Source organism: Microtus oregoni, unplaced genomic scaffold, assembly GCF_018167655.1.
Source record: "Microtus oregoni isolate MIOR12 unplaced genomic scaffold, Mior012 000082F_ref0000272, whole genome shotgun sequence".
In the NCBI taxonomy this organism is placed as follows: domain Eukaryota; kingdom Metazoa; phylum Chordata; class Mammalia; order Rodentia; family Cricetidae; genus Microtus; species Microtus oregoni.
Window position 1 is genome coordinate 3,397,973 of NW_024544542.1, and position 26,806 is coordinate 3,424,778.

General features: G+C 43.9%; 1 protein-coding gene across 1 annotated transcript in view; it reads left to right on the forward strand.

Moving 5' to 3' along the window:
- The window catches only part of LOC121441859 (GRB2-associated and regulator of MAPK protein), a 180,432-nt gene that overhangs the window by 49,880 nt on the left and 103,746 nt on the right, over window positions 1–26,806 (forward strand). Inside the window, exon 2 of the mRNA XM_041643181.1 lies at window positions 11,221–11,361. Within this exon, the coding sequence (XP_041499115.1) occupies window positions 11,221–11,361 (141 nt within the window). The remainder of the gene's footprint in view (window positions 1–11,220; window positions 11,362–26,806) is intronic.

Sequence of the window (26,806 nt, forward strand, 5' to 3'; positions counted from 1 at the left end):
ACATTTTCAGGAAACAGGGACCTCCTAAGCTTTGCACTAAACTAGAATTTTTGTTATAAAGGTTCACTGCCCAAGTAGAATGCACAGGAGGTACCAGACAGAGCCCCAGTGCTTGTTCTTGGTTGCAGTCAGATGGCATGTGGGTATGGAGTGCCTCACCTTCCATAGCACTCCTCTTTGGTGCCACTACGCACGCAGTGAATTCTCCTGTGAGTGCTCGCCTTAGAAAGACATCTTATCTGTATTTCTCATGATGGTTTTTGGCTGTTAGTGTAAGGAGAGTTTCACTCTCTGCATTTGGAGTATTTATGATCACCCTTTGCAAGGTTCTACCCCTTGGTTTCATAAATACATTAGAATTAAACCTTATAAGGCTTATGGATTGAACCTTTTACATTTTAAGGCTGAAAAACAGCATATATATATAATTTTTATTAAATATGTAACATATTTTGATGACTTTTTAGAATAATCTGGCCTTTATTAAATAAATGTGAGTTTATAAGAATAGGGTAGCCTCTAGAATCATAAGCTAGTTAGGAAGTTATGTTATTATGATAAGATATATTATGAAAGAATATATCAGAATCAAAATGACGGGTGCTTTAAGCTCTGTGACATTATTTTCAAATTAAAAAAATACCACTAGGTGCTAGACAAACCAGGAGTCTTAGGCAGCATTAGGATTAATGTTTAACTAGGATTCTTCACTAAAATTAGTTTAGAAATAAATTAACAAAATCCTAGTGCTCTGAAAATATGGCATAACTGAGTTGTGCAGGCATCGTGCTCTATAATTTCTTTCATTTGCTCCTTAGCATCAGTGTAGGCTTAGATTCAGCTACAATCTCAGAAATCCCAAAATAAAGAGTCCAGATAGGAGACCTGAGGCTAGTGTGCTGCCCAAGACGCTTGGAACCAAAGTTTCTTCTCTTTACTCCAGCCCCGGCCTCACTCGCTAGTCCTTAATTCTCTCTGGAACCTGAGATGAATGCTACCAAGAAGGGCCACCTTTGCCAGGGTCAGTGCTTAGACTTTTGAATATCCACAATCACAGCAGTGCATCTGTACCACACCTATAACATATAAAAATTTAACTTGAGTTGTCGACCTAAATGTTTTTAAAGGATAAAACTGTGGAAACATAGGCACAGCTCTTCTTGACCTTATGATAGACAACCGTCTTTCATGCTGGACCGTAAAAGCACAAATAACAAAGGAAAAAAAATGTATCTGACTTCACCCAAACTAAAAAATTTGCTCTACAAAGGATACTATCAAGAAAGTGAAAGGAAGACTCTACACAATGAAACATATTTGTAGCTCATATATCTAATAAGAAACTTGAATCTCGAATACCTAAGAGCTCAAGGGGCTGCAGACACAGCTCTGCAGTTAAGAGCACTGACTACTCTTCCAGAGGATCTGGGTTCAGTTCCCAGCATGCACAGGCAGTTCACAACTGTCTATAATTCCAGTTCCAAAGGAGCCAACACCCATGGCAAAACACCAATGCACATCATACCTACATACCTACATACCTACATACATACATACATGCCCTGAAGAACTCAAGAACTGAGTCATCTAATGGAATACAGTCTCTGCAAGGCCCCTTGAAAGCCTGGGCTGCACATTAGCATACAGGGAAGATTTCAGAGTCTTCTGGTCCAGGGATACCATGCCAAATATTCCTGACCAGAGACAGGAACTGATTAGAGTTCCTACAGGTCTCCAGATGATTACAGTGACCACACAGCCTGGGGTCAAAACTGTCTTCCTCTGGACTGATGGTCCTCTCATCACATACAAGGGACAGCTGCCCCTGGGACAATCAGATAGGTGCTCATTTTTGGAAATGATTACAGCAGGATGTCGATCCACGAAGGTCCAAGAGTACTGCTGTTGACTGTGCCTTTTTAGCGTTTCCCCCCCCCCCCCCAGAGGCCTTTGTTCACAAAATGACAATGCTAGAAACAGGATGCGGTGTTGAAGGTCAAGATTGATGTCTGTGGGTATAGAAATGCACGTGCTCACGTGTCCTTGGAGGGTCATTTGGGAGTGCAGAAAATTATCGGTGACTTCTATTAGAGATATTAAAACCATTTACTGTGTTTGCCTAAACTTAGGATGCTGGTTTGTTTCATTTTGTTTATGTTTTCCCCCACATGGTATCTATAACAAAAGCTTTTTTTTTTTTTTTTAAATCCATTTGCTGCATTCCCAGGCTCTTATCTAGCAGCCTCAGACAGGTCCCTGTGTCTGAGTAAGGCTGCTGCCAGTGCTCTCCTGCCGTCTAGGCACTCTTGAGTAGCTCAGCTATTAGGCTAAAAGCAGTCTCTCTTCTTGTTCTCCGGGCTTTGGTTTGCTCAGTTCCCATTGATTTCAGACTATTACCTGTGCTCCAGTGATTTCCTGTGACCACATCCTTCTCGATTGCTTTATGATTTTCCCTCTTGACAGTTACTTGTCAATTAGTTCCTTCTTTGAGGATTCCCCTCCCTTTCTGCTGCTTTCTCTCTGGAGCCCCTTACTACCTTTTCCACACAGACAGCATTCTAGTGTTGATTTTTGTGATGCTCTTGGGCTCTCCTGACTCATTTGCTGTGGTGTCATCTCTTCTCTGTTCCTTTCATCATTTGGTGTCCAGTCCTTAGGGACAGAAATATCACAGGTGCATTCTACAGCTTTTTATTTGGAAAACGGTGACACTGCTAAGACATCCTTCCCTGAAAATGCTCAAGGATGCTAGTTGCATCATACTGGGTTATAGTCCTCAGTATATAGAGTACAAGCAAGAGATGTTGCCTCTAAACTACCTTTTCAAAGTGCAGAGAAGTTTATATTTATGCAGAACACTAGATAGAGTAGCTGCTTACGTGCCTTTTCAGTTCCTGTAGTTGGGAGACTGCCAGGGTGGAAGGTGATGCTGATAGACACTTTGCTTCAGGAAGGCTAACTGTGGTAACAAGAAGGGAATGCTGGAGCTGACGCTGGTGTGATGTCCCAGTAGAAGGCTGTGTCTCAGGCTGTGTGTGTGGTCAGCCGTGCAGCAGGTAGTTTGTTCTACTTTGTGTTGACTAAGGAGGCCAGACAGCTGGCACTGCCCTGTCTTTGGTCTGTTCCAGGTGCTCTTGGAAGTCAATATTTCTCACAGGGCATGTGAACCACCATTATGGGTGTGCCCAGGGCAGGGGGTAGGCAATGGCAGTCTGCTTACACACCATTGGCTGGAACTCAGGAATACGACAGGGTAACTGCCAGGGCAGTGAGGTGCCTTGCTCTTTTGTATGCCTGGAAAGAAGAGCAAGTGTATGTGGTGTTTACCCCTGACATTGAAGGTATTTTTAAATTAAAAAAAAAAAAAAAAAGAAACATGCAGAGGTTTTCCTGCTGTATGGAAAAGATTGTACCATCAAATAAACACACAGTTAAAATGTCACAGTATTCATTAATGGAGTGAAAAACTCTAAATATAATGCTGTCACTTGACCAGCTTTCTTCTGGATGTTGGGGAAAAAAGGACAACTCACAACTATTAAAGTAGATTTGAAATGAGAATCAACAAGGAAATTGTGGAAAAAAAATTGTTTACCCATTTTGGCTAATTTAACCAGACATAAGAACCAGTTTATGTCCATTTCAAATAAAAAATTTCATTTTCAGTGATTGATTCTCATTGCAAAAGCATAAACAAATCAGATTATTTCGGTTGGGGCTTTATTATCTGTCAATGAGTATGTGGTGTCCACCATAGCCAGAATTCTGTAACGGTGCTGAGACCAAATGAAGTCAACCAGGAATAACAGCAAACAGGAGAAAAATGAATCTGCATGTAAGGCTGTGCATTTGCTGCACAAAGTCAGGTGTCCTTGGGGTTGGGGGTGTGAACGCAGCTCCTGTGGAGCGACAGTTCGCTGACCCAGCGTTAGATCTCCTGTGAAGTGCGGCACCGAGAACAAGGGAAACAAGTGCGATTGTTAATAAGCCTTAATTTTATAGTTGCCGTTGTCACACAGCTCTCTCAGTTTAAGGAATTATTAAATTCACATGGGTTTGGCCTTTTCTTGGTTCTGTTAACGTAGGATATGTTCTATATGGACAGGAACATGTCAGAAACAAACCCAACATGGACATGCATCTGTCTTTCCCAGTTTTGACTTTATCCTAACGTTAAAAGAAAACTTTAGTCTTGAACTGGTAGATTTAATATTAGACACATTTAGCCATCAGAGTTCACATCTACGGAGTTTTGTCTTTTCTTTTTTGGATTTTGTGATATTTGCAGTTACATCTTAGGGCCTAGGTCTAAACACAGAACTCATTTCCATCCTATATAAACCTCGTATATATAGCCTGAAAGGAACTGTGCGGTATTTTAGTTCACTTATATTTTAAGTACAACTCTCATATGAGGCCATGTGTAGAATTTTCCACTTATGACGTCATGGTAGCATTAAAAAATACTGGATTTTGAAGCATTTCAAATTTCAGATTTTTTAATTTAGAGATGACTTAAAATATTTAATATGTACCTCATTTTTCTGGTTAAAAAGAAAAGAAGCTTTTGACACACTTATGTTCTACTATGAAAAGTGTTGTACAACTTTGAGCTGATTCAGAACCACCCCAAATAATTCATACATACTAGAAGCTGCCTGTGCTGTAACTCAGTTATGTTCATCTGTACTGATGTGCAAAGCTAAAGTAGCTATGGGGTGTGTAACAAGTTGTGATCCAGCCCAGAACGGGGTGTGCCACATAAAGGTAGCAAGCATGCTGGAGTATTTAAAGGCCCATGAGACCCAAGGCCATGCGTGTCCTCTGTGTCACATTCTGTGGGGTCTGATGTGATGCCCGGCCACAAAGAAGTTTCTGTTTATAGTCCTGAATATCTTTTCTCTGGGACCACAAATGTGTTTCTTAAACCTGACGCGTGTCTGAGCCTCTCATTTTTGTTTTTAAGACAGTTGCTAGCTATGCAGCCCAGGCTTTAAACTCACTGTGTAGCCCAGGCTGTCCTGAAATTTGGAATCCTTCTGCCTGAGGCTTCCAGGTGCTGGAAGGAACGGATAACTGACACCATTGCCCTTTAAAGACAAAATTTTAAATGTCTTTATTATAATTATATACACATACATTTAAAAGTTGACTTCATAGTTCTAAAATAAATTTAAAATTCCAGCATAGACCATAAGCAAAGCTACAAAATTATTGTGATTTAAATCAATAAAATTTGTGTTGATATTTAGCTGGGATTAGGCTTGAGATGGAAAGACACTTATGTAGGTGGCATTTGAGCTCTTTTTTAAAGATCAATAGGAGAAGATCTGGGCATATAGAGGTGAGAATATAAAGAGAAGAACAAAAGTGAGGACAGGGACCAGTACGTTAGAATGGAGCAAATGTTTGAACAGCAAAGAGCTCTTTGGGGAGTTAATGTAGGGCAGGGACGTGAGATTGCTTTCGTCCAAGGGATGGATGAAAACCTTTGAAGATGTGTGAATAGAGTAATAGGATACTATACTTGAAGTTGGTCTTCACTAGAGGAGTATCTGAATAGGTGAGAAGAGGGAAAATTAAGGTGGAAGGCCCAGAAGGTTGGCTCTGTTCGTTTGTCTTGCTACTGTGTTGCTAGGACCTGGAACATAGAACATAGTCAGTCATCTGTCAGCGTCACTGAGTGACTTTGTGGTGTGTGACACAGGACAAGACCTGGAACATAGAACATAGTGAATCATCTGTCAGCGTCACTGACTGACTATGTGGTGTGTGACACATGGCAGGACCTGGAACATAGAACATAGTGAATCATCTGTCAGCGTCACTGACTGACTGTGTGGTGTGTGACACAGGGCAGGACCTGGAACATAGAACATAGACAGTCATCTGTTAGTGTCACTGAATGGTTGTGTGGTGTGTGACACAGGGCAGGACCTGGAACATAGAACATAGACAGTCATCTGTCAGTGTCGCTGAATGGCTGTGTGGTGGATGACACATGACCAGGAGAGAGGCGTCCCTTCAGCAGTATGGAAAGTAAGCCTAGATTAGGTGCTTTACATAGAAATTAACAATTGATACCATGAGCTGGAGAGTGACTTGTAGCTAAGGGAGACAGAAAGGAACAGGCTTAGGCTGAACCTTCCCATCCCTGTAATGGCTGGTGAAGGGGGAGACACTGAGAGAGGTGACAGAGATGGTGAAGGGGACACTAAGAGAGGTGACAGAGATGTGAAGGGGAGACACAGAGAGAGGTGACAGAGATGTGAAGGGGACACTGAGAGAGGTGACAGAGATGGTGATGAGGAGACACTGAGAGAGGTGACAGAGATGGTGAAGGGGGAACACTGAGAGAGGTGACAGAGATGTGAAGGGGACACTGAGAGAGGTGACAGAGATGGTGAAGGGGAGACACTGAGAGAGGTGACAGAGATGTGAAGGGGGGGACACTGAGAGAGGTGACAGAGATGTGAAGGGGGGGACACTGAGAGAGGTGACAGAGATGTGAAGGGGGGACACTGAGAGAGGTGACAGAGATGGTGAAGGGGAGACACTGAGAGAGGTGACAGAGATGGTGAAGGGGACACTGAGAGAGGTGACAGATGTGAAGGGGAGACACTGAGAGAGGTGACAGAGATGTGAAGGGGAGACACAGAGAGAGGTGACAGAGATGGTGAAGGGGGGACACTGAGAGAGGTGACAGAGATGTGAAGGGGACACTGAGAGAGGTGACAGAGATGGTGAAGGGGAGACACTGAGAGAGGTGACAGAGATGTGAAGGGGACACTGAGAGAGGTGACAGAGATGTGAAGGGGGCACTGAGAGAGGTGACAGAGATGGTGAAGGGGAGACACTGAGAGAGGTGACAGAGATGTGAAGGGGGGACACTGAGAGAGGTGACAGAGATGGTGAAGGGGGGGACACAGAGAGAGGTGACAGAGATGTGAAGGGGACACTGAGAGAGGTGACAGAGATGGTGATGAGGAGACGCTGAGAGAGGTGACAGAGATGGTGAAGGGGAGACACTGAGAGAGGTGACAGAGATGGTGAAGGGGACACTGAGAGAGGTGACAGAGATGGTGAAGGGGAGACACTGAGAGAGGTGACAGAGATGTGAAGGGGAGACACTGAGAGAGGTGACAGAGATGTGAAGGGGAGACACAGAGAGAGGTGACAGAGATGTGAAGGGGACACTGAGAGAGGTGACAGAGATGGTGATGAGGAGACACTGAGAGAGGTGACAGAGATGGTGAAGGGGGGACACTGAGAGAGGTGACAGAGATGTGAAGGGGACACTGAGAGAGGTGACAGAGATGGTGAAGGGGGGACACTGAGAGAGGTGACAGAGATGGTGATTTGGGAGGGTGCTTTGTACCATAAGCCAAAGGCAGAAGGACGATTATTCGTTTCTCCTGTCCAACTCATAAATGTTTAGTTGGGATTTTGAAATTGAGCCTTATTTTAAAGCAGACTTACTTTGAAACTGCTCAATGTTGACAAAAATATGGATATTGTAAGAGGAATATGTAGATTACTATAGAGGGGAGCAAGGCCAAAGCAAGCACATGGGGTGCATCCTGAAGCGTCTCAGCTCAGAGTAATTTCAGGATGATTGCATGTTTAGAATGTAAAGCCTCCTTCCTTTAGGCTTCCCATGCCTACAGCATTGAGCTGTAAAATGTATTGCATTTGGCATCGTTGTTAAGCACCAGGATAATTATGTCACAAAAAGATGTTTGCTTTGTGAATTCATTTAATTCCCTATCTTTATTAGTGACCTACTCTGAGATATTTTAAGTTATTGTATTGTTCTATTTCCAGACAAATTTTGTGAAACTTATTTTGCCTAAAGCAGGCACACAAACCAGTTGTTAAAAAATAAAATAAGACATAATCTCAAAAATAGTCATGCTTTTTCCTACTTTATGGCTCTGAAATCTTCCTGACTCTTCCTAGTGTTTGGTACAGCAGCAAGCGCAGGACTGAGCACTATGTTCCCGTTTGGATTGACTTCACTGCAGTGGTTTTTTGGGTGCCACTTTAGAGCCCATTGTGGAATAAAATTAAAATATTCTTTATGGTACAACAATTCACATGCTGAAAATGGCATTTTTCTTCTCTCCCTGAGTGGCAGTGTGCTCTCCCGCTAAGTTTCCCAGGTAGGTCCCAGGGCTTGGTTTTCCCCCTTCACCAATGTATCTTTCGGTAATATCTCCAGATTCGTGTTCCCTGAGTGGTGGTGTTCATTCTTGGCTCCTCATGAGCCCAATTCATCCATCGCAGGAAAAGCCCGGTGGCTCTGCTCTCCCCTTAAGGCTGCCTTCATCTCTGCTGACTTCTAGGTTTGGTCTAGACCGCATATCTCTTTCCACAGCGTAGATCTTGTGCTCCTCCCACTAAATTACACGTGGGCATGCTGTGAGCTTCTGAAACGACAGAACCAAGTCTCCTTTATATTTCTCCAAGCTCCTTCATTGCCTGCTCACAGAAATAAAAAAGCAATACAAATTAAGTGGGTGTAGACATCATGGCGCTTGGGCACCAACAAACATGTACACACACAAAATAAGTATGTAAACAAATTATTAAATAAAAAATAAAAGTTTGTTGGACAAATGAATAAAGTATATTTTGAAGTTGGAAAAGCATGCAGCCTGCCCCCTCAGACCTGTGACCCCTTTGTAATACTTTCAGGATCCCTTTAATAAACTTTTCCTGATCCGGGTGGTGGTGGCACAAACCTTTAATCCCAGCACTCGGGAGGCAGAGGCAGGTGAATCTCTGGGAGTTCGAGGCCAGCCTGGTCTACAAGAGCTAGTTCTAGGACAGGCTCTAACGCTACAGAGAAACCTTGTCTCGAAAAACCAAAAAATAAATAAATAAATAAATAAATAAATAAATTAAATAAACTTTTCCTGTTTTCATCGCACCTTTTATAATTCTCTGGTGATGAAAGCATTCACCGTTCATGGTGGCATGGCTGCCCCCTCTTCGCTGGATCCCAGGGTGTGTATTTAGTTCACTGATGTGTCTCAGCAGCGTGCTGGCTGTACTGGTGAATCAGTGAGTGAACTGGGAGCTCACAGTCAGCTTCTCCCTGCTTCCTGGGTTCCTGCAGTGGTTTTCCAGGTAAGGTTAGTGTGGTGGCAGAAGATAAGGGAGACATATAGAGTCTCCTACTTAACTAGCTGTACACCTCCAAGCAAACTCCTTGACTGCTTTGAAGGTCATTTCCTTCCCTGTTAAAGAACAGCATGAACTAAAATTACAGTGTTGGATTAATATTTAGGCCGAAAAACAAAAGTTAGTGGCCGAAGTTCTCTGATGAGTCCTAACAGATCCGATTTGGTCATGATACCTTCCATTTGTTGTCACCGTGTGTTCTCTGAGAAGTAGGGGTTTGTCATCTTGTTGGTGAGAAGCAGAGGTCCTGCCTGAGACCACTCCCTGGAGCACAGGGCTGCTGGAGAGCAGGTCGGCTGAACACACCCGCTGCATGCTCCGCCTCCCTGGGGGTTGCTGTTGTAGATACTGCTTATTATCTCCTTTGGATGAAGCTTCTAGAGCTTTTCCTTCCTGCCTTCATAAGCCTGAGGAATGCGAAGGGCTGATGAGTGCCCCAGGAGATGTTATTATGAAATAGCCTAGTCCTCCCCAAGCATGAGGTGCAAGGGAGTCTGGGAACCCCACCCCCTTCCCACCCTGCTAATGAACACTACTTCCAGGTCATTCCCACCCTCTAAATGAAGTATTTAAATCTTTGTTTTCTATGTTCAAAGATAAAATATTCTTGCATTAAAACTTTCAAAGATCATCATGGTATTGGTTTAGAAGCCAGTTAGCTTATGGTTGGTACAACTGGCTTCATTAATGATAGGAAAAGTACTGAATCTTTTCTTTTTAGAGAGGTCTGCAAATGTCATTTCAAAACATACAATTACATCACTAATACCTCTTAATTATTGCAGTAAAGTTACATAAAAAATGAAGAAGACTGTCTTCCCTATGAAGGAATTAACTTCTGCAGATATTTTCATTGGGAATTTAGAATGACTAACCCAGAGTTAATAGGCTGGATTTTGACGGCATCTGAAAAACATCTTTTACATTTGAAGGAGTGAATTTCCCTTTTGAAATAGTTTGTCATCATTTCAGAAGGCTAAGAAGGTACTTCAGGGAGTATTTAAGTGAGAAACAATTCCATTTGGATGTTTTAAAACTTCATTATACTTAATTGATTGGGAGGGTTGGTGGCAGGCCAGAGAACTGGCTGGTGAGCGGGTGGGACTTAAAAGGAATATATGAATTTCGTGTCAAACACTCCTTCAACAGACCAAAGTTTGCTTGTGATAGTTTATTGTAGTGCCACAGAGCTAAGTTTTGGCACCTTCTGCTCTACATTTGAATCCCAGTTTTCCACTCATTAAGCCTCTGAGTTTAGACATATCACTTCATATTTGCATCTTGGTTTTCCTCACCTGGGAAGGAGCAGTGTCTTCTTAGTAATGCTATCTTCCATGAAATGACAGTAGGCACTGAATGATGTTTGTAATCAAATCCCAGCCATTTAGATATGATGATGTATGTAAATACCATTTTGCCAAATAAATGGAAAACGCCTATATGAAACCTTGTGTATAATTTTCAACTTGGCATGGAAACCCTTTTTTCTTTATATCTTTCTTTCCTCCTTTTTTTCCAACTTAAGGAATTAATATTGTGTGATGAATTGTCAATTTGTTAATAAGTAAAATCTTTCTTCCCCCTCTCTCTTTCTCTCTTTGTGTGTGTGTGTGTGTGTGTGTGTGTATGTTTATGGCTGGAAGGTAATGCTACCCTTTTTCCTTAAGTTAAACAGTTTTTTGTTTGGTTGTTTGAGAAATGTCACCAACAAAATTAGGCTCACATGGCCTCCAGCTCTAGTGGGAGCAGAGACACCCAGAGCACCACCATATTCTTTGAGGTAAGTTCTTTCACTGGCCAGGCACCTGCTAATTAGGTAGAGACTGGCTGGTGAGTAAACACCAGAGATCCTCCTGCCTCTGCCTCCCCCGTGCTGAGGATTGAATTTAGGTCCTAACGCCTATGTGGCAAGTGTTTTCCAGACTATGCCATCTCCCCAAACCCACACAAGTTTCAACTAAAGAAATTTCACTGTAGGATGTGGAGCAGGCTGACATGAATTCCAACTTTCTTCTATGAAATTGTGTTTTCTAGGAGAATGCGTGGAAGGGCTGAGGGAGAATGACTACCTGCTGATCCATTCCTGCAGGCAGTGGACCACCATAACTGCTCATAGCCTGGAGGAAGGTCACTATGTCATCGGGCCAAAGATAGAGATCCCCGTACATTATGCAGGTAAGACTGGGCAAGATGTGCAGAGAGAAGAGGAAGAGTTGATTTTCTTAGGTCTTTGTAGCAGGAAATAGGAATATTTCTTATTATATTTCCTATATTTTTTCTAGCCTACCAACACTTCTTGTGGTTATTATTATTATTATTTTAATAAATGATAGTTCCATTTTGTCACAGATATTTGTAGGTAATGGAGCTGAGTGTTTATAAGGTGAAAATTTTACACGAAGAACTCTGTTGTCCTGGAATCGGAGCACTATGTGAAGCCAATCCAGGAGCTCCCCATTTGTGTGCATCTGAGTAATCCAAGTACAACCTGAGCAAAGCTTTTGTGAAAGACTGGGATGGAGCAACTCCACTAGGTGCCATTTCACAAGTGAGCATAGTAGTCTGGCTTTAAAAGTTTCTGTTTAGAAGGTCACATACTTGGGCATGCCACTTCTCTCAAGTAGTCTGTTAGCACTGGCATGACCTCATTGCTCTACTTAAATGTGGACAATGCCCACCTTGTCAGCTTGTCACCTTACTGGAATCTCCATTTGGCTCAGGGATGTCATTGCTCTTGGTTTTGATGAGTAAATTCTGTAGCGAGAATTGAACTTGTATAAATAAATAAACTTTGCTTAATAAAATTTTAGTAGGGATAGCCTATAAATCAGTTTTTAAAAAACAAACATATTACTATTTGCTGTCTCCTGGGTTTTAAAGTTCATCAAATAAGCTTATTAACTTACCTGTTTTTTCCACTTTTTAAAATGTTATTGCAGGATGTTTTAACCATCTAACTATAAATTGTGTAAATATAAACTGCTGTTCTGGCTTTGACAGACTTGTCTACAATGTTAGGCAAGTTACTTATTTGAAAACAGATTCTTGCCATATTCTAGAATAGTAGCAAATGGTATTTGTTCAAACAGTGCTTAATGAATGAATAAATGCTTTGGTAGCTTTTTGATTCTTAGGAGTCTTCAGTTGTTCACTAAACTTTAAAAAAAAAAACTTTTCAAATCTATTATAGGAAAGAGAATTTTTGTGGCCTAAAACTTAGTCCTTTAGAATTATGTGTGGGTGGATTTTTCCATCAGGACCTCTGGCCAGCTCCCAAATAACCACACAGAGACTTGATATTAATTATAAATGTTCAGCCAATAACTTAGGCTTGTTACTAGCTAATTCTTACAACTTTAATTGATTCATATTTCTTATTTATGCTCTACCATGTGGCAGCAGCTTTTCAACATGGCACGTTCATCTTGCTTCTCTCAACATCTCCTTGTGACTTTGCCTTTTTCTTCACCACACTCTGTTTTTGTCTCCTAGTCCCACCTAAACTTTTCCTGCCTTCCTGTTGGCCATTCATCCCTTTATCAGACCATTGAGAGCAACAGATATTCACAGTGTGCAAAAAGATTGTTCCACGGCAGCTATACTGCTTAGTTATGAGTAGGCTTTACCGGCAAAGTAAGTAGGTGGCGCCTGCAAAAGGTGCTGTGTTTGTGAGATTAGCAGCCAGGCAGCTGGGCAGAGTTTGTAGGAGCAGGGAATTTTGCAAGCCCTTGGGTTGCCCACGTTCGCCTCTAAGGGGTTCCACCCAAACAAGGTCCACATTATTTTCAGCAAGCTCAACTCTAGTTTCTCTCTTTATAGAAAACTAGAAAGTAAATTGCTGTCATGTTTGTTTTTACCTGGACAGTGTTCTATCAGTCAACTTGCGTTTTAGAAGTTTCTATAAAACACGGTGATTGACTCTGTCAAATCAGTCTTCCCAGTAGACTGCTTATCTCCATGGAGATTCCCTCCTGCCTCGTCTGAGAGTTCTGGCCTGTTTTCCCAATATTTCTACTCTAAAGAGTGGACATTCTACTAGCTGGGTCAGTCACCTCTCTGTTGGCTACACTGGGCACTTTCCCATCGCCCCAGTCACCCTGCCGGAGGCAGCTCCTTCAGACAGGCAGCTTCTCTGGTAGGGAGGACCTTCCTCTGTCTCAGATCGCCTCTACTGCATGCCATATTCATCTGCCACAGGTCACGACTCTTCATTCAGTTGCTACTTCCTGTGCTCACATATACCTCCCTCCGCTCACCACTGGACTGTACATTCCTTAACCAATAAGACAGATGTCAAAAATTCCTTGGGCATTTTTTTCTGCCAGTCTATGGTTGATTCACTTCTTCGTGGAAATGGGTGTTCAGTCCAGGGATTGTAATCTTGGCTACACAGTGGAATCAAGGAGAAGGTTCTGGAAAGAGTGGTTGCTGAGTCCTACCTGTAGAGAGTCTAGTTCGGTTGTTTGCAATGGTTGCATAGGTCTAAATGGTTGTATAAGATGAGCATCAGGTTTGTCAAGGCTTTTCCATGGTTAAAAATACAATTAAAGTTGGGGAACAGCATCCAGTATCAAATGATAAGATCCCCCACAAAACCAACAACAGACCCAAGTATTTTGAGCTTATGCTTTTATGTTGATAGCCATCCATCTTTCAGTGGGAAGAAAGGAATAGCATGTTCAGACACTAACTCTGGATGAGAAATGAGGACACAGGTGACAGACGGTGCCTGTAATGCCACATGTCGCAAAGATGCGGATTATCATTAATGAAATAGAGCTGCCGATTCTGTGCTGAATTGAGAAGTCGGGACTAACGTCACACCATTTTACATTAATGAATAGGAAATAAATTAAAGGAGAGAAACCTGAAATGATGCCAAGTGCTTTATGAGGTCATTTGCCATTGGGCAAGGACAGGTGGCTGGTGATGGCAGTCCCAGATTTCTGAGTTGTTTCTCTTGGATTTCTTCTGCAGGAAGCTTGAGTAGAAGTTTGGAGGTCCAGATAGATATTATTGACCTTTTGTTTGGGGTTCCACATCTTTTGACACATGAAGGCATTTGCATTTCAGAGTTTACAGTCAAAACACTGGCTGGCTCTCTTGCCTCTTGGTAGAATATTTGCTTCCTGTGTGTTTAGCCCTGGCATTAATCCTGTGTGCACAACCCTGACCCTGACCTCCAGCACTACAAAGAAAAATGTTCACAAAGACAGATGTTAGTGATTTTTCAAGTTTTTATTTCCTTCCATCTTCTATGCTAATAGATAAACAAGAAGGCAGGTTTTTTGGTTATATTTTAAATAGATTTATTAATTTTGGTTCAATCACTTCACTGGTTTGGGTGGCATATTTATAAACCGTGTTCTTAGTTTTTCAGGCAAAGTTTCACTGTTTCCCAGGCTTCTCTCAAACTCCTGGACCCAAGCCATCCTTCTCCTGCCTCAGCCTACCCAAGTGTCTGGGGTAGCACCCTGCTCATCTTAGAGTGGCATCCAGTTTGTTTCCAAGAAGAGATTTATTCAAGAGTTCAGCCTTGGAAGAGAGAGCATTCAAGTGCAGAGTGGGAACAAAAGCTGTCACTTCATGTTCTCGCTCATTTGAGCCCCGGCTGTAATTAGTACAGAATCCACTTACCCAGGCGTGTGTTACTATTGTATTATTAGCTTCAGGATCTCATCTAAGTTGGGATTCATCTTTGATTCCTGGAGAAGGCTTACTAAGTAGTTGGCAAACACCTTACTTAGCCGCGGTAGCACAGCCCACCAGCCTCGTGATGGCTTCCTTTGATTTCTGCCTCTTGCTCACTCTCTGTACGGCTTGGACAAATCCCAGCTTCTTCACGTGCCAGTGGGATAGAGTACCTTTCTTCCCAAGAAGCCTGGAGCTCATGCAAATGGAACACCTTTCAGACCACTTAGCACCTTCTGAGCAGACGTTAACCATGCTGATCACCACAGTGAGCCCAACAAAATGCCTTAGTTCCTTGCTCCTAGTTTGGATTAATCAAAAGGCGAATTGCTTGCTTTTCTCTTCACTGAAGCAAAATGAACATCAACACCCCTTAGCATTGTTCTGGCAACTGTGCATAGTTTGGGTCTCTCTCTCTCTCTCTCTCTCTCTCTCTCTCTCTCTCTCTCTCTGTTGTGTCTGTGTTGTCTATTTCATTTTGCCTTTTAATAGTTTTGAGAACTTCATAGGTGAGCCCTGTATATATGCATCACTCCTGCCCTTCCTCTCCCTCCAGTTCCTCCTATGCCACCTCCCAAATTCATGTTCCCATTTTTATTATTGTTATGTGTACAGACATATGAATATCTGTGTGCATCTGTGTGCACCTTTGAGTGTTCAGCCTACTGAGTCCATTTACGTTGCTCATATGTACATATGTGTAGAATTGGCCTCTTGAGACTGGGCGACCTGTGTGGGAGCTTGGTCCTAGACTAGATTCTCCATCTCTCGGCAGCTATTGGCCACCTGTAGCTCTCCATCTAGGGCTGAGGCCATGTGGAATTTGCCCCCTCCACACTGGCATGATAGCCGGTATTGTCATTATTGCTGGTCGGATTCGGGCCGTCATATTTTGGGAGTTCCTGAATGCAACTTCTGAACTTTTTGTCTTGAAGCCTTATCCTTATATCGTTACTCAGTGTGGTCCATTTTGATCTCATGTTCTCACTTATTTTTATCATTCTTCCCCTGCACAAATGTGTATTCAGACCCACAGATGTGTATCTTTTTGAATATTTGGGAGTAGACAGCACATGTGCCCTGATGCTTCACTGTGCGTGTCTAATACAACTGCCATACAGTTTGGCAGATTCGGGATGCTCCAGTGGTGCAATCGGTTAGCGCGCGGTACTTATACAGTTGGCAGATTCGGGGCACTCAATGCTTTCCTCTGCAGCCCCTATTCCAGTGCTGCCGCTAGTGTCCTTTGTCGCCTTTTCCTGTCGAGGATGGCACCAGTTCACCTAGTGCATTCCATCATCAAGTCTCTTCGGCTTGCTTTCATCTGGGACCGCCCCTTGGCTGTCTTTGTGCTGTGTGGTGTGGACATGTTCGAAGAGTACAGACTTTTGCCTCGTGATCATTTTCCACCTGTGCACTCTGTGCAGGGTTCTATGTATGTGACCGTGTCCTCCTCAGGAGCCACAGCAGGGAACCAGTGTGCCTATTACTAATCATACCTGTTCCATCATCGGGTTGTCCGATTTCTTCTCTGTATCTATATTTTTTATAGATAGGTAGATAGATAGATGGATGGTAGGGCCATTGCTTGTAAATATGGAAGAGGAAGCTTCCAGACCCTCTTTTCTCCTCTGCATCATCCTGCCCCTCCACTTCACCCTGTTTGTACAGCCGCTGGCCACATCTGTCCAGTGCAGCGTTTGCTGTGCTGTGTCAGGAACTGGTGCTCAGTCAGTCTTCACCCTGCTGTAAGGAGAAGCTTTTTGCTCATTTCTTTACATGCCTACGGATTACTGTTCTTATTTACGTTAATGCTTCAATTGCTGGCCCCGTGTCTAGCATGCCATCCTTTCTGGCTTAGGTCGCAGGCATCCCTTCAGTTAGAAGGAGCAAAAGCACTGCCCCTCACTTTGTGGTCTTTGCAAACGGAGTCCCATGGGTTTGGATGGTGGACAGCCTGGGAAGCCACATGTATCCAAGAAAGTGGTGAAACTCTATGCTTTTTTCCCCCTGTTTTTTTCTTTTCCTTTTTTGAGACTGAGTCTAACTGTGTAGCCCAGCTGGTCTCTCAGTTGAGATCCTCGTGCCTCAGCCTTGGATTACAGGTCATGTACCACCACATCTGGTTCCAAACTCAACATTGTTAAAAAGTCCCAATTCTGAACCTTCCAATACTCTATGTCAGAGATTTTCATGACATTTCTCATGTGAGAACGACTTTCTACAATGTAAGAAGGAGCCAAATGTGTCCTGAAGTCTGCACTTGGACACGGCAGCCCTAAGACACTCCTTGTGCTGGCTTCTGAGATGATTCAGTGTGCTCCAGACAAAGATTTTGTTTTGTTTTGTTTTATTTTATTTTGTTTTCGAGACAGGGTTTCTCTGTAGCTTTGGTGTCTATCCTGGAACTTGCTCTGTAGACCAGGCTGGCATTGAACTCACAGAGATCCACCTGCCTCTGCCTCCCAAGTGCTGGGATTAAAGGCATATGTCACCACACCTGGCCTATAGATCTAACTTTCTAAATGCTTCTGCTCATGAGCCTTTGAAGCCAAGGATTTTTTTTTTTTTTGCTCACATCTCAAGAAAAGCAAAATAAAACTATCTACTTGGCATGGTAGCCCATGTTTGTAACTCAACGTGTTTGTAACATGTTGTAACATGTTTGTAACACAAGGGAGGGTGAGTAGGAAGTTCATGAGTTTTAGGTCAGCTTGGTCATATATAGCAACTTCCAGGTCAGCCTGAACTGCATAGTAAAACCATTTCTAAACACCAACAATAGCCAAAATAGATTAAAAGATAAAAAATAAAAAAAAAAAAACATCTAAGACATAACTTTAAGAAACCAAAGAGGGCCAGGCAGTGTTGGCTCACACCTTTAATCCCAGCACTTGGGAGGCAGAGGCAGGCAGATTTTTGTGAATTTGAGGCCAGCCTTATCCACAACAGTGAGTTCCAGGATTGCCACAGAGAAACTTGTCTCAGGGAAAAAAAGCAAAACAAAAACAAACAAACAGAAAAAACAAACAAACAAAAAAAGAGGTAAGCCTAGCTCTGGAGGGCAAGGCCTGTGATCCCAGCTACTGAGGAGTGAAGGCAGAAATAGGAATATTACAAATTCAAGGCCAGTCTGGGGTACAGACAGAGTTCAAGGCCAGCCTGGGCTACTTACTAAGACCCTGTCTCAAAGTACAAAGTAAATAGAAGGCTGAGGATATGGCTCAGTAGTGGAGTACTTGTTTAGCATGTGTGAGGCCGTAGCTTTCAATCCCCATTGTAGACAGGAAAGGAGAAGAGCAAAGGGAAAGGAACGAGAATGGAGAAATGGATGGGAATGTGAGATGCCTGTGTGTCCGTGCTCGACCACGTTGGCAGGTAATGCAATTCTGAGTGTGTTCGTGAGAATCTAAATCACTCCGCTTGCTGTCATCACGGATGACCAGATTGCTCCCGGGAGGTAAGCGTCTGAGATAAACTCCAGCCACGTTAGCTTCTATTTTTAAATTCCTATTCTCCTGCGAATCCGGTCACTCTCTAAGAAGCCAGAATGATCTCAGTGTCTTCTCTTGGAGCGACTCCCCGTGTAGAAATGAGGGATGCTCGCGCACACGTTTGGTAGACTTGCTTATGCAGTCTGCGCAGCCCGTCCTCGGCAAAGCACCTGGGCTTACACGGCAGTGCCTGCTTTTAAAGCTGTGACATGTACAGTGTCTATCTCATGACAGAGTTATAATTGTGCGCGATCTAATATAACCTTGAATCATAATCACTGAACAAAAGGAAGTGTCGAAACAAACAATTCCATTCTCCTGAGCTACACGTTTAATTAGCATGAATCACCAGTTTATAAAAGTGTCTGCCAGGGTAGAGCCACATTTACTCTGTTCGGAGGGGAACTCTGTGATGAAAAACCGGAAAAGAGCAAACTTTCCTTTGAAAGTCCTGAGGAGTGACATTCTAGGCCAAGGAACATTTATCCCAGCCAGGCTGGCCATTAATAATTATTAGACATCAAACAAGCAAGCAGGCATCCATGATTGAATTGCTCGGCCATGGTAAATGAGGAAACTTCCGTTAGTTCTTGTTGTTCCCTAGACCTTGTATTGCTTCACACGACTTTCACAACAGACCCGCTAAGGTCTCTTTTCTCCTTTCTTGCACTGTTAAGTCTCTGGTGATGTCACACGGCCAATAGATATGACTTGAAGCCGGGATACGTGACTCCATGGATTCTCTTACTGTAATCACTTGGGAAGTTCTAGAAGACACTTTCTGTGTGGACAGGACATCTATCCATCCTAGACCTGTTAGAATCAGCTAGTATGTTGGCTTCCTTAGGGCTCAGCCCATGTTCTGACCCCTGGGGATAAGTCAGTAGATAGAGTCAGTTTTGACTTTTTCCCTCAGCAGCCATCTCCCCTTCTCTGAGTGATTACCAAGGAGAGCTTCCAGGACGCCAAGGCCTGTGGGATGGACTCTTGCTGGGCTTTGAGTCCAAGTCATTGCTGGAGAAAGATCTGCTGTGTACCAACCGAGGAAACAGGTGGTCCTCACCAGGGTATTCTCAGGACTGAAACTGGTAAAGCTAACTGGTTAGCGGCCAGTGGGCCCTGAAGACAGCAAGTGAGGACCGGTGTTTTCATCAAGACTTTTGTATTAAAGGGAAATGAGAGGACATAGGAATGAAAAGCTCTTACTGTTTCATTTTCAGTGAATACTACAATCTGAAGACTCTACTAGGCCAAATGGAGTAATTCAAGAGAGGGAAAGAAAAAAACTAATGTAATTGCCAGGTGTTTGGGAAATTGTCTAGCAGGAAGGGATCTATTCCTCTCACCTCAGAGTCATGCTGACAAGCTTAACAAAAGGCAGGTTGACAAAGGAAAAGCTAGCAGGTTTGTTTTCTCTAGTTTTATACAGCCCCATAGACTTCAAAGTGAAGATGCAAAGGCCATGGGGACTGTCCGCTCTTGTGACTGCATTCAGGGTGCATGTGACTGTCGTGAAGGGCAGGCACTGAGGGGGGACCCTGCAAGGTATGTCTGTTTTAGCTCCTGGCATTTCTGGGTGGCCTGTCCTTCACCCAGGAGAACAAGGGTCTTACAAGCCAGTTTCACATGAGGTAGAGGACCATGGCAGCTCAAAGGTGAGAAAGCCTAGAGCTCCTTCTAGGGCTTCCATGTGGCTTTGGAGAAGAGGGCTTTTAGGATCTTCCCTTGAGAAAAGTGTAATATTTCTTTTCTGAAGAAAAACAGGTTAGAGAGAAAAAAGTGGCCAGCAAAGGTTAATAAAAACATCTTCATCTTCTTGGAGCATGCCAAAGCCCACTCCACTGGTAGTGCCTCCTCGCATGCTCCCACCCCATTCTCCTTATTTCTGGTCAGAGAGAGAGTCTCACTCAGCTCAAAGCAAGAATGCAAACATTATGTAAATGTCTACTTTCCTGAAAGAATAAATTGAAGATTGCCACCAATCATTGATACAGCTTCAGCATGGCTCATCCACTTTGATTGCTTCAAATACTAACCCAGGGTGCATTGGGATGGGCCCCAGCTTCAGTGCCTGCTCCTCAACAGCAGTCATCAGACCCAAGGAAATTGATGATGTGTTTCGCTGGTTTTGTTAGCTGTGACATTGCTGTCCTGATTATAATAGGAATTATCTTTATTTTTGTAAGATAGTGTTATTGAAAGATAAATGTGATCTTAATATAGACACACAAATGATTTTTTTATTAGAAGATATGGGAAGAAACTATGATCCAGTACATTCATAGTTATTTGGCATCGTATGACGTGCCTTTTCTTGATGGTTCTATAAATGCTAATATAATACCTTTAATACAAGATATAGAATCACTTGGTTGCTATTTCCCAATCTTAGATTATTTAATCTTATACACCCTGTAGGTTATATACTTACCTACATACAGAAACTCTAGGATCAAAAGAATTTACTTCTAAGCCAACGCAGAAGTGGTATGTAGGATTCAGGACAGGAGTGGCGTGTGGGGTTCAGGACATGGGTGGCATGTGGGGTTCAGGACAGGTGGCACATGGGGTTTATGACAGAGATGACATGTGGGGCTCATGACAAGGGTGGCATGCACTTAGTACATGGGTGCACATGGGGTTTAGAACACAGGTCTTATGTGAGGTTCAGAACAGGAATAACGTGGAGTTCAGGACAGGTGTGACATCCACATGAGGTTCAGAACAGGGGTGCACACCTGGGGTTCAGAGCAGGGATGGCATGTACAGGGTGTTCAGAAGAGGATGGGATGTGTAGTTCAGAACAGGAGTACACACACAGGGGGTTCAGAACAGGGGTGCTCACTCATGGGGTTCAGAACAGGATGGCATGCACAGGGAATTCAGAACAGGGTGGGATGTGTAGTTCAGAACAGGAGTACACACACAGGGGGTTCAGAACAGGGGTGCTCACTCATGGGGTTCAGAACAGGATGGCATGCACAGGGAATTCAGAACAGGGTGGGATGTGTAGTTCAGAACAGGAGTACACACACAGGGGGTTCAGAACAGGGGTGCTCACTCATGGGGTTCAGAACAGGATGGCATGCACAGGGAATTCAGAACAGGGTAGGATGTGTAGTTCAGAACAGGGGTACATACACATGGGGTTCAGAACAGGGGTGCACACTCATGGGGTTCAGAACAGGGGTATATACACATGGGGTTCAGAGCAGGGATGGCATGTACAGGGGGTTCAGACAGGGTGGGATTTGTAGTTCAGAACAGGGGTGTACACTCATGGGGGTCAGAACAGGATGGCATGCACAGGAGCTTCAGAACTGGAGTAGCATATGGAGCTCAGAACTCCGAGGCTGCTGCTCTTTGCCTCCTCTACATATATCCTGGTATTCAGTGGAAAACTGGTGCTGGAAGGGGCTGAGGCCAGTTCCGGGCTAATGTAACCTGTGAGATAATGTGATCAATATGGGTGGAAAGTTTGAAGAGCCGCCTGTGACCACACTGTTAATGGAGTGTTTATAGCTCGGGTGAGAACATGCGCATCTCACTTCGTAATTTGATTTCCACATTGGATTTGTACCTCTGGTCTTTTCAAAGGTTCCCTTTTAACTCCTAGGAACAAATTTGTGCTTTTTCTCTTTGTGGAAAACAGACCTTCCAAACCAATTACACTGCTAGTAAAACTTTTTGAAGTCACTTGGCACTGTTTCTTGGGATTAGAATCTGACTTTATGACTCACTACCCGGGGAAGTGGAGTGCTGGCTTTCTCTGCAGACTGACCCTTCTGGTAGCTGTCAATAGACACAGAGCAACAATGAACCAAGCTTAGCATGCACACTGCTGCCGTGTGATGCAAGAGGAGAGATGATTCAGACACTAGCATGCTAGTTTTCTGTAGGTGTGTGTGACGCAGTGCCTCCTCCAGCTCGTCAGAACTGGTTGACAGAACATCCTGGGGTCTGACCCTCAGAGTGACTCAAGCCAATGGGATTGTAAGGCAAGCAAAATAGTTTTTATCTTCGAACATTAAAAGTCGTTGTCAGGAAATGAAACGCAGTAGGAAGTAGGCATGTGAACCGTTCTTGTCCTTCAGCCAAGAGTTTTCCATCCTTGGTAACGACTGGTACTTCTGATAGTCCTTCATACCACTTCACCATCTCAGCCTTCTGTTTGTGTGTGAAGTCCAGTCCTGTCCACCCTGGCTCCAGAGACCTTCCTCTTCTTCTCATGGAGTGTTCTTTTTGAATGTCAGGTTCTTTTTGCTCTCTTTGTCCTAATTGCTGGCCAGATTTTCCCAGTGTTCTCTCCCATGTGACTACAACATCGTCTAACGCTGACTCTCAGGTCCCCCAAGCTGACATTGCTCTTACAGGTTTTGTTGACCTGCTGTCTTCTGTTCCTTGTGTAGAAGACTCACACATCTCAGCCACTTTCTGACTGCAGTCTTTCCTCAAATTCTGTTGTCCTTAAGCGCCTTCTCCCTGTCCCCACACACCAGGGGGCCATCTTCTTCCCTTCTCTTCAAAATCTCTGCAGCAGTTTGCACCCATGACTTCTGACAAGCAGAGTTAGTATCTGTGGTCCATAGGATGGGGGCGGGGGACAGGGGTTTTTGTAGGTTTGTTAAGAAGCTAATCAGAGTTCATGCAAGGGTTAGGGCTCCAGGTATATCAACAGGAGGTACAGAAACCCTGGGCTGGGGAGCTGTCAGCGTTAGCTGTCAGGATTAGAAGGTGATGGGGAACAACCCAACTGGCGTGCGTGTGTGTGTGTGTGTGTGTGTGTGTGTGTGTGGTGTCTCCAGGTGAGATGGGTTGGGAGTAGACAAAGCTATGATAATGGTAGTAGGAATACCAGTTAGGAAGTTGTTGAGATAAAGCCAAGGGAAGATAGCGAGGCCCTCGATGAGGTGGTGTAGGGATGGAGGTGAGAATTAATATCTACATTATAGGAGAGGGAGATGTTTGCCCAAACTTTAAGGAATCCCTTTAGCCTCCCCCACTTATCTCTCTTTCGTTCCTTTCAAACACACACTTGCCTCTTCATAATAGCCTTAATTTATTTCTTTGTCATTTCCATGTCTATTAGTTTATGTCTATGTCTTTGTCTTCGTTGCTAAAAGCTTTTCAGCTTAAACTAAATGTTGCTAGGCCAGCAAGAAGGCTCAGCGAATAAAGCACTTGCTACCAACCTTGACAAGCTGAGTTTCGTCCCCAGGACCCACATCGTAGAAGGAGAAAACTGACCTCTACACACATGCCATGATATGTGCACACCAGCACATTCACATACATGTGTGTAAGTAAATAAATGTAATAATTTTAAAGAAATGTTGGCAACAAGATGAAATATTTCAATAACATTAAATATGATTAAAATCTTTAACTAGGATTATTATTCTAAGAATATCAAATGTTAAGTCTTGTAGTCATACAGTGTGATTTTGTTTTAAAACCCTGTGGCCTCTGAGAAGCCAGGGGCCTTCTGGTCCAAATTTCTCATGATCTCAGACACTAGAGTCTGTAGAGTCTGGACTGGAAGGCACGCACTTATCTCTTCATGCTTGGTTTTGTGTGTGGCAGCCAAGACTGCTGCATAGCACAGTTTTGCTTTCAGTGAAGGGTCAGATGACAAAGAGGGAGGGGCGGGTGTGTGAAAATCTCATGCTCTAAAGACTAACCTACAAAAACTGGGAAGTTTCACCTATATTTGGCTCTTACTTTTTAACTGCATCCTATAGGAATTCCTCATTTCACATGTTAAAATCTAGGGCAAAGATGAATAGAACTATTATGGCCACATATTTTTCAGTTCAAGTTTAACCAAGTTTCTCCATGAAGGAGAATCTATAATGTAGGTCAACTTACTACAATCAAAGTCTCTGTCAAGGGGGCTGAGGAGAAAGCACAGTTAGTACAGTGTTTGCTATGGGGGCCTGAATTTGCTCCCAGATCCCGGGTTAAAAACAAAACAGAAAGCAGGTGTGATGGATCACGCTTGCAATCCTAGTGCTGAGGAGACAGGGTCTGCCGGACTCTGGAGCTCGCTGCTCAGCCATCCTAACCTTGACAGGCACATGTCAATGAGAGATCCTGTCTTAGAAACCAAGTGTGGATGGCACCCGAGGGATGAATAGTAGCCACAGACACGTGCACATGGCAAATGTGCCAGGGAATTTGTCAGAGTTCTTAACGACACTGTCGCTCCTCATATAAGGGAAGAATGATGGTCTCCTTTGTTTAACATAGACCGGCAGTTCTTAAACAGATTTAAAGTAGCATCTGTTTCCCAACTCTGGGAACCTCTGCCCAATGTGGACACATTTTTGGTTGCCGCCAGAGGAAGACCGCTACCATGATCTGTGGAAGAAGCCAAAAATGCAACTGAGCATTCTACAGTCTTCCTGTGCGTGTGGCAGCTGCTGCATGCGACTGAGCATCCTATAGTCTTCCTGTGCATGTGGCAGCTGCAGCAGATAGAATGCCCTCATCATCAGCATCAGTCATATTACAGCAGACACACCCGGATAGATCACCAGCATCAGTAGTGCTGAAGTAGACAAACCCGGATAGATCACCAGCATCAGTAGTGCTGAAGTAGACACACCCGGATAGATCACCAGCATCAGTAGTGCTGAAGTAGACACACCCGGATAGATCACCAGCATCAGTAGTGCTAGAGTAGACACACCCGGATAGATCACCAGCATCAGTAGTGCTACAGTAGACACACCCGGATAGATCACCAGCATCAGTAGTGCTGAAGTAGATACACCAGGATAGATCACGAGCATCAGTAGTGCTGAAGTAGACACACCCGGATAGATCACGAGCATCAGTAGTGCTGAAGTAGACACACCCGGATAGATCACCAGCATCAGTAGTGCTGAAGTAGACACACCAGGATAGATCACCAGCATCAGTAGTGCTGAAGTAGACACACCCGGATAGATCACCAGCATCAGTAGTGCTACAGTAGACACACCCGGATAGATCACCAGCATCAGTAGTGCTACAGTAGACACACCCGGATAGATCACGAGCATCAGTAGTGCTGAAGTAGATACACCAGGATAGATCACGAGCATCAGTAGTGCCACAGTAGACACACCAGGATAGATCACCAGCATCAGTAGTGCTGAAGTAGACACACCAGGATAGATCACAAGCATCAGTAGTGCTGAAGTAGACACACCAGGATAGATCACCAGCATCAGTAGTGCTACAGCAGACACACCAGGATAGATCACCAGCATCAGCAGTGCCACAGTAGACACACCAGGATAGATCACCAGCATCAGTAGTGCCACAGTAGACACACCAGGATAGATCACCAGCATCAGTAGTGCTGAAGTAGACACACCAGGATAGATCACCAGCATCAGTAGTGCTACAGCAGACACACCAGGATAGATCACCAGCATCAGCAGTGCCACAGTAGACACACCAGGATAGATCACCAGCATCAGTAGTGCCACAGTAGACACACCAGGATAGATCACCAGCATCAGTAGTGCTGAAGTAGACACACCAGGATAGATCACCAGCATCAGTAGTGCTGAAGTAGACACACCAGGATAGATCACCAGCATCAGTAGTGCTGAAGTAGACACACCCGGATAGATCACCAGCATCAGTAGTGCTACAGCAGACACACCCGGATAGATCACCAGCATCAGTAGTGCTGAAGTAGATACACCAAGATAGATCACGAGCATCAGTAGTGCTGAAGTAGATACACCAGGATAGATCACGAGCATCAGTAGTGCTGAAGTAGATACACCCGGATAGATCACCAGCATCAGTAGTGCTGAAGTAGATACACCAGGATAGATCACCAGCATCAGTACTGCTGAAGTAGACACACTCGGATAGATCACCAGCATCAGTAGTGCTGAAGTAGACACACCCGGATAGATCACCAGCATCAGTAGTGCTACAGTAGACACACCCGGATAGATCACCAGCATCAGTAGTGCTACAGTAGACACACCCGGATAGATCACCAGCATCAGTAGTGCTGAAGTAGATACACCAGGATAGATCACGAGCATCAGTAGTGCTGAAGTAGACACACCCGGATAGATCACCAGCATCAGTAGTGCTGAAGTAGACACACCCGGATAGATCACCAGCATCAGTAGTGCTGAAGTAGACACACCAGGATAGATCACGAGCATCAGTAGTGCTGAAGTAGATACACCCGGATAGATCACCAGCATCAGTAGTGCTGAAGTAGATACACCAGGATAGATCACCAGCATCAGTAGTGCTGAAGTAGACACACTCGGATAGATCACCAGCATCAGTAGTGCTGAAGTAGACACACCCAGATAGATCACCAGCATCAGTAGTGCTGAAGTAGACACACCCAGATAGATCACCAGCATCAGTAGTGCTGAAGTAGATACACCAGGATAGATCACGAGCATCAG